Consider the following 15781-nt stretch of genomic DNA (forward strand, 5'->3'; position numbering starts at 1 on the left):
AACAACACATCATGATCAGACACCATTTCTTCACACAGTTTTGCAAACAGATGCACATGAAGAGGCTGAATCTTGATTTAGTTCACAATAGATAAGACTTGCTGCAAAACACCACATAGCTCTGGACTCAGAGCTTTAGATGCCAGTTGTTCTCTGTGAATCACCCAGCAAGTCCACACAACAGACAGAGGAACTTTCTTTACAAAAGCCCACAATCCAATCTGCTGATGGATGACCCCCATTTGTGGTTGTGACCTCTAGTCTGGGAAACTATGGTCTAGAAGCTCTTCTACATGGTCGGGTCTTCTCTAGATAAAAGGCCAATGCTCTCCAGACATCTAGGGTCTGGAATATAGCTTCCTGACTAGTCTGATGTGGTTTTGGGGGGAAAAAAACCTAGGCGGTGAATAGTTTGATTTCCATAACTGCTGTTCGTCGACATGTGTTGCTCACGTCCATTCCATATTAGGTGTGTGTGCCCGCCACATGCACCGGTGCCAGAATGGACATGAGCAAGCACTCGAAGAAGAATACAAAATACAGTAGGTAAAAACCTCAGATGGGGCCATAGCTATATTTTCTCTGTAGTAAATGGGAGGACTACCATTAAAGCCCCCTATTCTCTAAACCTTCAGGCAGAAGTGATGGCCACCAGGAAGGTGGTCTTCATTGATAAATCTAATAAAGAACATGTAGCAAGTAGCTCAAAAGGATGTTTCATGAGGCAATTCAGAACTAGGTTGATGTCCCAGCTTGGAGTAGGGTCTCTTATTTGTGGAGAGAGATTCAAAAGACCGCACAGGAATCTTGCCGTGGGTGGGTGACCAAAGATTTAAAAAACCCTATGGCTGAGTAAACAGCTGTTATTGCAGCTAAGTCGATCTTAATGGAATTAACAGAAAATACCAATGTTTTCAGCTGCAACAAATAATCCAATACCACAGGAACAGAAGAGCAAGTCAGGAAGATCTGACTATTATTACACCAAAGATGATATTCTTTCAATTTTTGGAGGTCAGTATTTCTTGTAGATTTTCTCCTACTATTTAATAAAATGTGTTGTACTTCTGATGAGCAGGATGTCTGTAAGTCTGGAGAATCATTGAGGAACTATGCTTGGAGCATTTATCAGTGTTGATAAATGCAAAGTAGTGCACACTTGAAAACATAATCCCAACTATACATATAAAATGATGGGGTCTAAATTAGCTGTTACCATTCAAGAAATATATCTTGGAGTCATTGTGGATAGCTCTCTGAAAACATACACTCAATGTGCAGTGGCAGTCAAAAAAGCGAACAGAGCGTTGGAAATCATTAAGAAAGGGATAGATAAGAAAGAAAATATCATATTGCCTCTATATAAATCCATGGTACGCCCACATCTTGAATACTGCATGCAGATATGGTCGCCCCATCTCAAAAAAGATATTGTGATAGACCCAGGCCAGTTGGGTACAGCAGAGTAGTAGAAGGCAGATATATTGACCACTGGATAAACAGTTTTCTGTTCCCTGAGTGACCAGAGCAGGGGCTGCACTAGAGCAATCAGGAACCTGCTAGAACCAGTTAAGACAGGCATGCTAATTAAGACACCAGGAGCCAATTAAGAACATACTAGAATCAATTATGGCAGGCAGACTAATCAGGACACCTGGTTTAAAAAGGACCTCCCATCAGTTAGTGAAAGGCATGCAAGGAGCAGGGAGTGAGAAGGCTTGCTGCTGGAGAACTGAGGAATACAAGCGTGATCAAGCTTCAGGAGCAAGATCCTGCTGTGAGGCCTTGGGGAAGTAGCCCAGGGAGTTGTAGCTGTCACGCAGCTGTTACAGGAGACACTGTAGACAGCTGCAACCCACAGGGTCCTGAGCTGGAATCCGGAGTAGAGGGTGGGTCTGGGTTCCCCGCATCTTCCCCAACTTCCTATTTGATATAAGAGGAGCTGACCTGGACTGTGGGTCCCACCAGAGGGGAAGGTCTCTGGCCTGTCCCCAACCTAGTAGATGGGCCAGCAGAGACTGCGGGGATTGTTCTCCTCCTTTTCCCCATGCTGGCCAGTGATGAGGTTAGCTGAGTGAACAGCAGGTTTGAGCCACCAGCAAAAGGGGCCAAACTGAGGGCTGCCGTGAATCTCTGAGGCGAGCAAATCCGCCAATAAGCACAGGATCCACCAAGGCAGAGGAGGAACTTTGTCACAATATACTGGAATTGGAAAAGGTACAGAAAAGGGCAACAAAATATTTAGATATATAGAACAGCTTCCATATGAGGAGAGATTAATAAGACTGGAACTTTTTAGCTTGGAAAAGAGACTACTAAGGGGGGGATATGCTAGAGGTCTATAAAATCATGCCTGGTGTGGAGAAAGTAAATAAGGAAGTGTTATTTACTCTTTGTCATAACACAAAAACTAAGGGATCACCAAATGAAATTTATAGGCAGCAGGTTTAAAACAAACAAAAGCAAGTATTTCGTCATACAATGTACAGTCAACATGTGGAACTCTTTGCCAGAAGGCCAAGATTATAACAGGGTTCAAAAAAGAACTAGAAAAATTCATGGAGGATAGGTCTATCCATGGCTATTAGGCAGGATGGAAGAGGTGGTGTCCCTAGCCTCTCTTTTCCAGAAGCTGGGAATGGGCGACAGGGGATGGATCACTTGATGAGTATCTGTTCTGTTCATTTCTTCTGAAGCACCTGCCATTGGCCACTGTCGGAAGACAGGATACTAGGCTAGATGAACCTTCAGTCTGACCCAGTATGGCCATTCTTATGAGCCTCAGAATCTGCAAGTTGGATGAAGTGTTTGATTGGCATCCTGAGTAAGCAGACAAGCACTGATCAGAAGCCATCATAGAGGGAGAGACATGAGGTTTATTAGATAGAGATACTAGACCTGTCTCGGTCACACTGATACAATCAATATGACCCTGGCTTGATCTTGTTTGATCTTGTTGAGAACCTTCAACAACAATGGTGTTGGTGGATATGGTGTTGGTGTTCTTATAAAAGAAAAGCATCTCCAAGGCATTGGGAATGGATACCTCCTCTGGAACAATACTTGAGGCACTTTGTTTTGGCTGCTATGGCAAACAGATCAACCTCTGGGAATCCCTAAGCTAAGAATACTGTATTGAGGACTCATGAGTCTAGTTTCCATTTGTAATTTTGGAAGAAATGTCTGCTGAGGTAGTCTGCCATGCTGTTCTGAACACTGGGAGGTAAGAAGCTGAGATCACTGTGACTGGCTATGCACTAATTCAAGAGTTTTATCACTTTGGCACAGAGTGATAGGGAACAGGCTCCTCCCTGATGCATTATATAATAAATGCATGCCACATTGTCATTATTTGTATTGACTTGTATCTGATTAGAGATAGAAAGTGTACATAAGCATTTCTGACCACTCTCCATTCCAGGAGATTGAGGTGGAGAAGCTGTTCTTTTAGTGACCATTTCCCATACACCTTGTGAGGTCCCAGATGTGCCCCCCAACCCAAAATGAAGTATCACTATGGTAGGGGGATTCTGAAAGAATGGAACACCTGTGCAGGTTTAGGTCAGCTCCTTCCATTAGCTGAGTGAATGCAGAACTCATCTGAGAACAGACATTAACCTGCCTAGACTGTGCTTGTTTGGTTTGTAAACTGTTCAAAGCCATCCCTGGAGATGTAATCTGGCATGTTCCACTACAAAGATGCAAGATAACATGTGACGCAGCAGTTGAAGGCAATCTATTACTGTTACTTAAGGACTGTCCTGAATCCTTGAGATGACACTCGGTACGGAGAGATATCTTCTAGAAGGCAGGTACACTCTGCCTGTCATTGCATCCACAGACTCTCCTATGAAGTCTATACTCTGTACTGGGGTCAAAACAGACTTCTCGAGGTTGAGTTGAAGGTCCAGGCTGTGGAAGAGAGAACACATTGCCTTTAAGCCACCAATACTTCCTGATAAGATTTACCCTAATCAACCAATTGTTCAGATACAGAAAAATGACTGTACCCAGATGACATTGGTGGGCAGCAACTACCAACGGAATCTCTTAGAATATCCTTAGGACAGAAGATAGATTGAAAGCAAACATCTGGTATTGGTAGTGTTGCTTGTTGTATAGAAAACAAAGAAACATCTTGCATGAAAGGCAAATAGAGACATGAAAACATGTATCTTGTAAGTGGGGAGTCATGAACCAATCTAATGAGGGAATTATCGTTGCAAGGGTCAACATCCTGAATTTCTGCACATATTTGTTTAGAGATCTGTGGTTTAAAATTGTGCTCCACCCTTCATTCCTTTTGGGGATCAGGAAGTACTTTGAATAGAATCCTGTGATGCACGGGAACTGGTTTTATTGTCCCTAAACATAAAAGTTTGCTAAAGTCGGCCTTCTTGAAATCCACTGTCTTTATTTTGCTGTTCTCCCTCCTACCAGTCCTTAGAATCATGAACTCTATAATTTCATGATCGCTTTCACCCAAGCTGCCTTACACTTTCAAATTTTCAACCAGTTCTTCCCTGTTTGTCAAAATCAAATCTAGAACAGCCTCTCCCCTCATAGCTTTCTTCACCTTCTGAAATAAAAAACTCTCCAATACATTCCAAGAACTTGTTGGATAATCTGTGCCCTGCTGTGTTGTTTTCCTAACAGATATCTGAGTAGTTGAAGTCCATCACCACCAAGTCCTGTGCTTTGAATGATTTTGTTAGTTGTTTAAAAAAAGCCTCATTCACCTCTTCTTCCTGGCTTGTCTTGGGAAGCATGACAACTGTAGACAAGATGCTCTTCTCATGATCAGTTCTCATGAGATAGATTATGCTGCAATATTTGCTGCATCCAAGGAGGCCTGGAGCAATGTCTTTTGCCAGGAGCTGACCCTCTTGTATAATGGCTTTAAATTGATCATGATGTTCCTTTGGCAGATTATCAGTAGAGGAATTAAATTTGTTGTAATTCAGATAGTCATATTTGGTCATGAGTGCCTGATGATTGGCTATTCTGAACTCAAGCGACTGAAGAGTAAGATTTGCCACCAAAAAGATCTAGCTTCTTGTGGTCCTTACTGTGTGGGCTGGACATTGATTTATATTAAGTTATGCGGTAGCTGGGTTTTGCCAGATAATTTTAATAGGTTACTCGAGAGCTTCACTGACCAGAATGGCAATACTCATGGATGTTGAAGTATATAAATTATCTTGGGAGTTTATGGTAGGATTCCTGAAACTCCTCTAATGGAATCTGAAGCATGTCAGCAATTCTAGATCCTGGCGCTGCCTGAAGTCATCCACCATAGGAGGTGGTAGAGGCATTACACCTTCATTGGGTGATGATGAGGAAATATTAGAAAGAGATGTCATCTCCTTGTATGCCCTTGATTCTTGCTCTTCAAAGATCTCCTCCTCTGGCACAGGTGGTGGTAGAGATGGTTGAGGGGAATAGGCCCTTCTCTGCTTCATCTGGTGGTGCAAAGACTTTGATGCAAACTCTTGACAACAGAATGTCCATGGGTCCCAAAAAGGCCATTGAGGGGGCCCATATGGCATACGTGGAGGCATCGATCTGTGTTTTTGCCACAAGGGTGTTGTTTGAGGTCTACCTTCCTGCAATATGTCAGTGTAGGAAGGGGAGCAGTGTGTTCTAAAGTAAATAGGGGAATTCTGTTCCAATATCTGAGAGTCGAGGAGTCCTCTTCAACATACTCCAAGGAGTAGGATAACTGTTCAGCTTGTAAAGCAGATGACGGTGCGTATGTTACACTAGATGATAGAAAGGTCAGTGATTGAATAAGTCTTTGCATGGATAAATCCTCAATACCCATTAATAGGGGAGACTACAGTGCCAGAGATACTATAAGGTCCTAAGAATATCTCAATCTTTGTGGTACGGATGGCATCAAAGACAGTTCTGAGCGAGAAGCTGTGGAGGATGGCTTTGGTTCCAACGTAGCTGGTACTGATCACTTGGCATGAGAGAGTCTCAACTCTGATTCCATTGGTATCATAGGTAATTGACCAGTCTTCTGTGTTGCCGATACCAACAGTTGTTCAGGAATGAGTTTAGAATTCTTCTCAGAAGAGTGTCTGCAGCTCTGGGTACAGGTACTCCAGCTTGGTACCAATTCTGTCTTTAATGAATGACTCTTTGAAACTGTCTTCACTGCCGTTGCAGTACCAGAATCACTTGCAGCCTGCATGGAATTCTCCTTGGGACCTGCGGTCTCCATAGCCCTTTTATGCAGTGGTGACTGAAACATCCTTGGAGATTTACTCATTACCTCTTTCTGCCTAGAGGAAGATATCAAAGTTATCTTTTGAGGATTTCAGTCCCATAGACACAAACAGTACTGCTATGTCCTATGTCTCTAGCAACCTCCCGTGGCACAGATTTTGAGGTGGACAGGGCACTAGCTGTAATATCTATGTACAGTGGGGCCCTCCATCCCTGGACTCAAAGCCAGTGTTAAGGCTTGCTCCATTGGGATCTACTCATGAAAGAAGTGTAGATCTTGCACTTACTGGGAATGTACACATCTCCCAAACAGCAGAGGCACTGAGAATGCCTGTCACTGCTCAGGAAAGCCTTGCGGCATGAGAGGCACCTTCTAAATCCCTGGGACCCTAGCATTCCCGAGCAAAATAACAAAAGCTGACCTTTCAGGGGGAAAAGATTTTAAAATCTATATCTATATTTATCTAAAAATTGCTTTTTAGTTTTTTTAAAGGAAAAAGGAAAAGAAAAAAAGAGGAAACAACTTTTCCCACAACACTATGAAATAACTAACTGTATACTAACTAACTGCTAAATTGAATACTAACAAGAACATGCACAGAATACCCCATCTTGGGCAAAAGGCAGCTGAGAGAACTATGGGCAGTTCACCCACGCATCCCCATATAGTCTCAATATAGGGTACAAGGATGTGTGGTGTGTATGACTGAGGTGAACAGACACTGCTATCAAAAATCTCCAATCAAAGGTGCAGGCAAACACGAAATGGAGCACCCACAGGGACACTACTTGAAAAAGAATCTTGTCTCCTTAGCTGAAGTGTGGGGCTTTGCCCTGGAACCTCCAGCAACAAAACTGTACTGCTTTTGAATTTCAGAGGTAGAAGCATTACCCCATTAGTGATGAATGAGGGCAGAATCTGTGAAACAGAAAGAGATGCTTGGCACATTTTATTCATTGTACAGCACCATGCATATCTTCAGTACTATCTGAATAAAGATGATAATAAAAAGAAACCTTAGTGAAGACTTCTGCGAATTTCTCAGCAAACTTGACGTATATTCTATGTTAAAACCACCTGGTTATTTGGCACTCCAGTGCAGCAGAGTGGAAATTCTTCCACAGCTCCATTTGAATTGAAAAGGGAGGCTTTTATGGAATTAAATATGAAACAATCATATAATCAGTACAGTAACCCATGTAATACTTATTTTGCCATTAAATTCCATCTATTTTACACTGTCCCTATACTTTCACTTTTTGATATGCCATGGATTTTTTTGCACTGATGATGCATAATTACATCATAAATTCTGTTTCTGCTCAAATGATTAGCTGTGAAATAATTAGTTTTGGACATTTACATTTAGCATCAATGGTGCATTGAGATGAATGCGGGCAATTCATACCTCTCAGGGTTGTTGTTTCTGGCTCTATACACACTCAAGACTTGTCTTCATTGTATTGTTAGCTCAAGGTGTAACTCGAGTTTTACTCCTAACCTGCCTCTGGTCCACACACAAAAAATCTCTAACTTCAGCTAGGTGTCTCTTTTAGCTTGAACTAACTGGAACATCAGGGGGTATAGGCTGAAACCCAAGTGCTGCTGAAGCTCAATCTAGTAATGAAGTGGAGATGCAGCAACTTGAGTAACAAGAACTCATCAACTGTTCATCCAGTCACTCTGTACCACTAATCAAATCACTCTGTGTAACAGAGTTTTGTTGTTTCAAAATGTGGTCACTCTCACTTGATTAAGGCTCCAGTGGAGTAATTTGAGTGTACTAACGCAAGCTAACAGTTACAGTGAAGACAAGCATTCAGGCAGATATCACTGTTTTAGTTTATAATTCAGCTCAAGATTTTAAGGTAATCTACTCATCAATGATGGGTAGCAACTTTTGTGGCTGCAGATTACACGGAGCCTGGACATTAGTTAACTAAGGATAAATTTTAAGACAATGTGTGAATTTGATACAAAAATATAGCACTGACAGATAAATGCCATGAGGCATAGTGAGAAAGTTTATGTTAAAAGCAATGACAAACCACTGACATGATACCTGTAACTTTATTCACTGTGGATGAGTTTCTTCTATCCTTACTCATGCTGAATAGTACCGTTACCCCCTTTGAACCACGTGGTTAGCCAAAATTCGTTCTTGTGGGTTGTTTGCATTAGAGGAAGAAATTGGTGATGGAGTCAGGTATTTCTTTAATGGAATCCTGTTTTATTTACAAAGAACGTACACAAAGTCCTGTTTACTTGAACACTTTAGGTTTCAAACAGGAGACAGTTTCTATGCTCACAGTTGCAACCCCCTTTCCAGCCAGTATGTATTGAGCCCAAAAGCTCGCTCTCTCCACTTTTTCTCAGGATCACACTACCAGGGCTTCTCTGCTCCTTCTTTACTTATGTGGTGTTTCTGTTCCTTATTTCACACATACAGCACAAAACAGCAGTCAAACCAACCCCACCCTTGTGTTCAGGTTTAGGCCATCATGAAACCCCTCCACCTACAGTTCAGATTCCTGAGTGGCCTTACATGTGGTTTATCTGTGTTTTAGGTGGTGGCTCCTATTATTTCAGCTCTCTCTAAACAAAGGGACATTTAATTGTTCCTTCATTTATCCTCAGTGGAAAGTGGCTGTTATGCTCATCAGCTCCACTGAGGCTTTACCCAACCCCCAGAATAACAATACCTTAAAGAAGGAATAATCCTACTGAAGTCAATGAGGTCTATTTGTAAAGCAAGATAGTACTCACTGTAAGGCTACCACAGTCTGGCTTCTAAGTAGTCCCAGTTGTTTAACTGGGGATATTTAAGAAAATTCTGCTTAAGTGAGTAAGAGTTGCATGTCTATTTTTCTTTTCTTTGGTGAATTCTGAGGTAAAGACAAAATTTTTAACTGCAGAATTTATATTCTACTATAAGCTTAATTCTACTTCAATTATAAGGCCTTTAGCCTTTACGAGGCAGCAGAAAGAGCAATGGACTTCAGAGAAAGGAGTTTTCTTTGTTAAATGTTTGCCATTTGTTCCACGTTTATACAGTCATAGCACTTACTTTGAGAGTACGAAGATTCTGTTACTTCTTTGTTTTTTGCAGTCACAGCAGCATCCATTAGATCCATTACGTTCAACTAAAACAAATGGCAATATTTACAGTGTAAGTTACTGGGTAATATAAAAGCTAGATTCTCTTGCCTAGTGGTGAAGATTTGTCATGGACTTTTTAAAAATAAAAAAATCACAGCGCATTCACAATAAATTTAGTAAAAGTCATGGGATTGGGGAAAAATAGTGCATAAGGTCATGGTATGAAAATTCAATGGTACCTCTTTAAATATAATATACAGAAATCCCTCCTCTGCCTCCTGTATGCCCCGCTGAAGTGGCACCAACCACCTGCAGCAGCACCCTCTGCCCCAGCACAGTAACACTAATCCAGGCTTGGTGAGGAGGAGAGGTTCCGGGAGGCTGCTGGAGAGTGAGTCTGCCCTGCCCTCCCGTCCTGCAGGGCTGGGCCAAGTTCCCCTCTTTGGGAGTCACAGCACTGCTCCAGTTTGGCCTAATCACCCTCCATAATCACGGAGAAAGGGCTGAGCCAAATTTTAGTGAGTGGTGCTGCGACCCCAGAGCCAGGCCCAGCTCTATGGGACAAAGGCTACCACTGCAGGATGAGCTTGCTCTCCAACCTCTCTGTTTCCCTCTCCAGAGCCTCCCCTCTGCACTGGCTGGCAACCCACCTAGAACCTTACCCCGCAAACCACTAGTGGGTCACAACCCACTATTTGGAAAACATTTCTTTATTAAAATCACAAAGAAAAGTCATGGACAAACAGAAAAATCATATATCCATGATGTTTTTACCACTGCGACAAACCTGCAACCTTACTCATACCAGTTATACAACTGAGGGATATTTAAAAGAAATACAAGTCTTTCCCTTCCATTCTATTATTAAGAAGCTTGTCTGACTGAATTATGGTGATTATCTGACTCAAATGTGTGTAAAATTCAGGGTATCCAAACATTACTAACAAAACAAAGATTAAGGTCAAACATTCTGGATGTTTTGTTTTCTTTAAACAGTCACACAAATAATCGCACAAGTCACTCCCTGCTTGATACTGCCTGTGAACTAGTAGGAGAGGTTACTCACCTTGTGCAGTAACTGGAGTTCTGCGAGATGTGTATTGCTATGGGTGCTCCACTTCAGGTGTGCTTGCATCCGTGCACCTTTGATCAGAGATTTTTTTATAGCAATTCCCAATCGGCCCACGCTTGCACCCCACACATCCTTGTGCTCTGCACTGAAGCTATATTGGGCTTCATGGCCAAACAGTTCTCAGCTCCTTCTCCACCACAAAGACCCACTAGGTAGACTCCAAAGCAGAGGGGAAGGAGAGCGGGTAGTGGAGCACTCACAGGGACACACATCTCAAAGAAATCCAGTTATTGCACAAGGTGAGTAAACTCTCCTTCTTCAAGCAGTGTTCTTGTGGGTGCTCCACTTCAAGTGACTCCTGAACAGTACCCCCTTTATGTAGGTGGAAGATTCAGAGCAGAGTCCAATACAGAAGAGAACTGCATTGCCTAGAGCATCTGCTTTTGCTGAAGGTAACAAAGGATAATTATTAGAAAAAATACGAAAAGATGACGAAGTTGCCGCTCTACAGATGCCTGCAATTGGTACATCCTTAAGTAAGGCTATAGATATAGACAGTGCTCTTGTGGACCGTGTTATCACTCTCAAAGAGGGCTGAATGTGACTTCTGTCATAATCTTAATACAGCCAAAAATCCATTTGGATAACTGCTGTTTAAAAATGACTGAACCTTGTTTCTGTCCTCAATGGATACATGTAGTCTAGGAGATCTTCTAAATGGTTTGGTCCTATCTAGGTAGAAGGATAATGCTCTCCTGATATCTATGGCAGGGGTAGTCAGAAGGTAGACCGCAGGCCAAATGCAGACCGCCAGATGCTTTTGAACAGACCCTGAAATCTTTTTCCTTACTTATTATCATTATTATTTTATTACTTTCTCTGGAGTCTGGATCATGATTATATCTTGATCAAGAAATTTGCACCTTGACAAAAAATAATTGACTACCCCGATCTGGTATGGAATATGGGTTCTTCAGTAGTCAAGTGAGGTTCTGGGGGGAAAAAACTGGCAGTTGAACAGTTTGATTAATATGAAATTCTAAGGACACCTTGGGTAAAAATCTTGGCTGAGCCCGTAGTGACACTTTCTCTCTGGTAAATACCATAAATGAGGGGTCTGCCATTAAGACCCCCAATCCTTCCCCCCTTAGGGCAGAAGTAATTGCTACCATGAAGACTGTCTAAATTGATAAATCTAATAAAGAACACATTGCTGGTGGCTCAAAATGATGTTTCATAAGGCAATTAAGTAGTAGCTTCAAGTTCCAGCTTGGAGTAAGATCTCTGATTTGTGGGGAGATATTCAATAAACCTCTTAGGAATCTTGTTCAAGCTGGATAAGCAAAGAATGAAAAACCCCCTACAGGTGTGTGAAAAGCTATTGCTGTTGCTTAAGGAACCCTAATGGAATTCATAGAAAGACCCAGTATTTTCAGTTCCAATAGGTAATCCAATGCCCTGGGAAGAGGAGAGTGAGTTGGCGAAATCTGACGACCGTTACACCAAAAATAATATCCTTTCCATTTCTCAGGCTAAGCATTTATTGTTGACTCTTTTCTATTATTTAATAAAACATGTTGTACCTCTGATAAATGGGATATCTCTATTCCCGAGAACTAATTAATCATGTTTTGGAGCCTCAGAATCTGCAGGTTGGGGTGAAGTGTTCAACAATCATCCTGGGTCAGTAGGTGAGAACTGATTGAAACCTCCATGAAGGGCAAGAGGCAAGTAGGATCAAATAGGGATACCAGACTTGTCTTGGCCACATTGGTCCAATCAATATAGACAGAATGTGGCTTAATCTTATTGATAACCTTTAACAGTAATGATGTTGGTGGATAAGCATAAAGTCGTCCTTTAGTCCATGAGATGAGGAACATGACTCCTATGAATGGGGATTGAGCCCTCCTCTGGAGCAATACTTGATCCATTTTGTGTTGGCTACCGCAGCAAGCAGATCAACCTCCAGGAACCCTCAGGCTTAAGAATATCTTGCAGAGGACACTGGAGTTCAGTTCCCATTTGTAATTTAGAAAGAAATGTCTGCTGAGGTCATCTGCCATGAATAGTCTGAATAGTGTGAAGGTAAAAATCTGAGATGACTATTTGGTTGGCTATGCACCAATTTCTGAGTTTTATCGCTTCAGCACAGAGAGATGGGGAATGTGCACCTCCCTGACATTTTATATAATACAGCCACATTATTTGTCATTATCTTTAATGACTTTGACTTGATTAGAGACAGAAAAGCGTAGCCATGCATTTTTGACAGCTCTCAATTGCAGAAGATTGATGTGGAGAAGCTGCATTTTCCCTGTACCTTGTGATGTCCCAGATGTACTCTCCCAACCCAAAAGTGAAGCATCTGATGTTATCACCATGGTAGGGGGAATCTGCAAGAACACAACATCTGCACAGGTTTTGGTTGGGTCCTTTCACCGGTTGAGTGATTATAGTACCCATTGGGGAACAGCCAGTAACTTGCCTAGACTGTGTTTGCTTGGCTTGTAAACAGTTTGAAGCCACCTCTGCACACCTCAGAGATGTAATGTGGCATGCTGCCCTACACAGATGCAAGATGATGTGTCCCGGCAGTTGAAGACAATCTCTTATTGTTACTTGAGGACTGCTCTTTGGGATACAAGTCTTTGATACGAGATTCACTAGTATGAGAAATCTGCTGGACAGTAGGTAAGCTCTGTCTGTCACTGCATCGAGGGAAGTGCCTATGAAATCCTGATGCTGGAGTGAAGTACAAACAGACTTTTTAATGTTCATTTGAAGGCCCAGACTGTGAAACAGGGAACATGTGATCTTTAATTCCTGATAGAATCTGCCAACCAATCATCTAGGTATGGGAAAACAATTATAACCAGACAACATGAGTGAGCGGCAACTATTGACAGAATCTTTGAAAATATTGACTCTGAAGATAGGCCGAAAGGGAGCACCCTGTATTGGTAGTGTTCCTTGTTTACTAGAAAACGAAAAAACCTCTTTTGTGAAGTAAAATCGTGACATGAAAATATGTCTGGTTTGCAACTCCTGAACTACAAATCTCCTATTTCTAATGAAGGAATTATTGCTGGAAGAGTCACTATTCTGATTTTTTTGTTGCTTTACATATTTCTTTAGAGACCTGAGGTCTAAAATTGGCCTCCATCCTCCATTCTTTTGGGGATCAGGAAATACTTTGAATAGAATCTCCTTCCCACAAGAACTGGTTCTATTGCTCCTAAACTTAGAAGAGAGGTCATCTCTTGCTCTAGCAATTGATGGTAAGGGGTCCCTGAAAAGGGAAGGGGAGGGGAGAAAAGTAGTAGAGATAGTTTTGAAATGGATAGCATAACCAGAAATTATGGCTTCCAAAACCCATATGCTGTCAGGACTCACAGCCTGCAACAGAGGTAGTCTATGGGCAGTGTCATCAGTGCAACTGGCCTGAAGGAGGCTGCCTGATTAGCCATGCAACCTGACTGGCTGCAGAGGCCAGCAGTCTGGCTCTTAAGCTAGCAGCAGCTCACTGGCTTCTCAATGCACACTGTGCTTGCTCTTGCGTTACTCTGTTCCTGCTTTGCCCCCTGCCTTGCCTCTGTCTTGCCCCTGCCTTGAACCCCACCTTGTCTGATACCTTGCTTGCTCCAGTTCCTGACCTCTGTTTATGACCCTTGACTCTGGCTCCTGACTACGGAGTCTGGCTCAACCCTTGGCTTTGGTACCCAGTTCCTGCCTTCCGGTTTGACCCTTGGCTTTGCTTCCCAATGACTGATTATGGCTCCGACCCCAGGCACTAGGCTTGCTGCCACTGGCCACTAGGCCAGATCACCCTCATCTCAGTCAGCTAACATATGCTTCCATGCATCCTGAAAAAGGGAAAGGAGGCATCCAAAAGGAGGGAGGAGGGTAAGACCTTGTCAGCTGGACGGTTGAGACTCTTGACCAAGCCATCAAAACTATCACTTGGAGGAGAATATGTAGCTGAAGGAGGTTTCTTTTTTGGTCTCTTGGCCAGGGGTTCAGCGGGTCTACGATATGTTGAATACGGAGCTGGACATGCTCATTGCACCATCTGAGAACTACTAAATCTCCTTTTTATTTACAGGAATGTAAATCCCTAGGGATTGCAGCATGACTCTTGAGTCTTTTTAAGTGTGGAGAGCATGGGCAAAAAGAGAAGAACAACCCCTGCCATCTCTGCTGATCCACCATGTAGGTCGGGGAACAACCCAGAGACCTCCCCTCTGGTGGAATCCACAGTCCAGGTTAACTCCTCCTGTGTCTGATCAGGAGTTGGGAGGTTTGGGGGGGAACGCGGGCCCGCCCTCTACTCCGGGTTTCAGCCCAGGGCCCTGTGGATTGCAGCTGTCTAGAGTGCCTCCTGTAATAGCTGCGTGACAGCTACAACTCCCTGGGCTACTTCCCCATAGCCTCCTCCCAACACCTTCTTTATCCTCACCACAGGACCTTCCTCCTGGTGTCTGATAACGCTTGTACTCCTCAGTCTTCCAGCAGCACATCCTCTCACTCCCAGCTCCTTACGTGCCTCTCCCTAACTGAAGTGAGGTCCTTTTTAAACCCAGGTGCCCTGATTAGCCAGCCTGTCCTAATTGATTCTAGCAGCTTCTTCTTAATTGGCTCTAGGTGTCCTAATTAGCCAGCCTGCCTTAACTGGTTCCAGCAAGTTCCTGCTTGTTCTGGAACTGCCTCTGTTACCATACCCAGGGAACAGGGATCTACTTAATCTGGGTCTAATATATCTGCCTCCTATCACTCTTCTGTAACCATCTGGCCTGACCCTGTCACACTAGGCAAAAAGCTCCAGCAAACAATCCCTCGAGGGGGAGGCACAAAGGAGAAGGGGCTTAACCCCTGGTTATTAATTGCACTTGTTCATTAACAATACGCATTGCTGTTTTGCAAAGGTGATGCTTCCTTTTGCCTTTCGGGACTGTGGTCTCTCACTCCCAGCTCCTTACATGCCCCCCTACTAACTGATGGGAGGTCCTTTTTAAATCAGGTGTGCTAATTAGCCTGCCTGCCACAATTGATTCTAGAAAGTTCTTAATTGGCTCCAGGTGTCTGGATTAGCTTGCCTGTCTTAATTGGTTCTAGCACCTTCCTGATTGCTCTAGGGCAGCCCCTGCTCTGGTCACTCAGGGAACAGAAAACTATTCATCCAGTGGATAGTATATTTGTCTTCTACTAGACTCCTGTATCCCACTGGTCTGGCTCTGTCACAACATCTTTGAAACTTTACTATAAAGAAGAAAAATGTTACTTTCCCTTTTTTTTTAAAAGTAGTTTACATTTAACATAGTACTGTACTGAATTTTTGTGTCTCTCTGCCGCTGCCTAATTGTGTACTTTCAGTT

The 15781-nt window shown here is 42.8% G+C and overlaps 1 protein-coding gene across 1 annotated transcript in view; it reads right to left on the bottom strand.

Annotated features, from left to right (window-relative positions):
- DNAH14 (dynein axonemal heavy chain 14) overlaps nucleotides 1-15781 on the bottom strand; it is a 514964-nt gene that overhangs the window by 220313 nt on the left and 278870 nt on the right. The window contains exon 40 of the mRNA XM_043543588.1: nucleotides 9303-9378. Within this exon, the coding sequence (XP_043399523.1) occupies nucleotides 9303-9378 (76 nt within the window). The remainder of the gene's footprint in view (nucleotides 1-9302; nucleotides 9379-15781) is intronic.

This window comes from Chelonia mydas, chromosome 3, assembly GCF_015237465.2.
Source record: "Chelonia mydas isolate rCheMyd1 chromosome 3, rCheMyd1.pri.v2, whole genome shotgun sequence".
Lineage (NCBI taxonomy): Eukaryota > Metazoa > Chordata > Testudines > Cheloniidae > Chelonia > Chelonia mydas.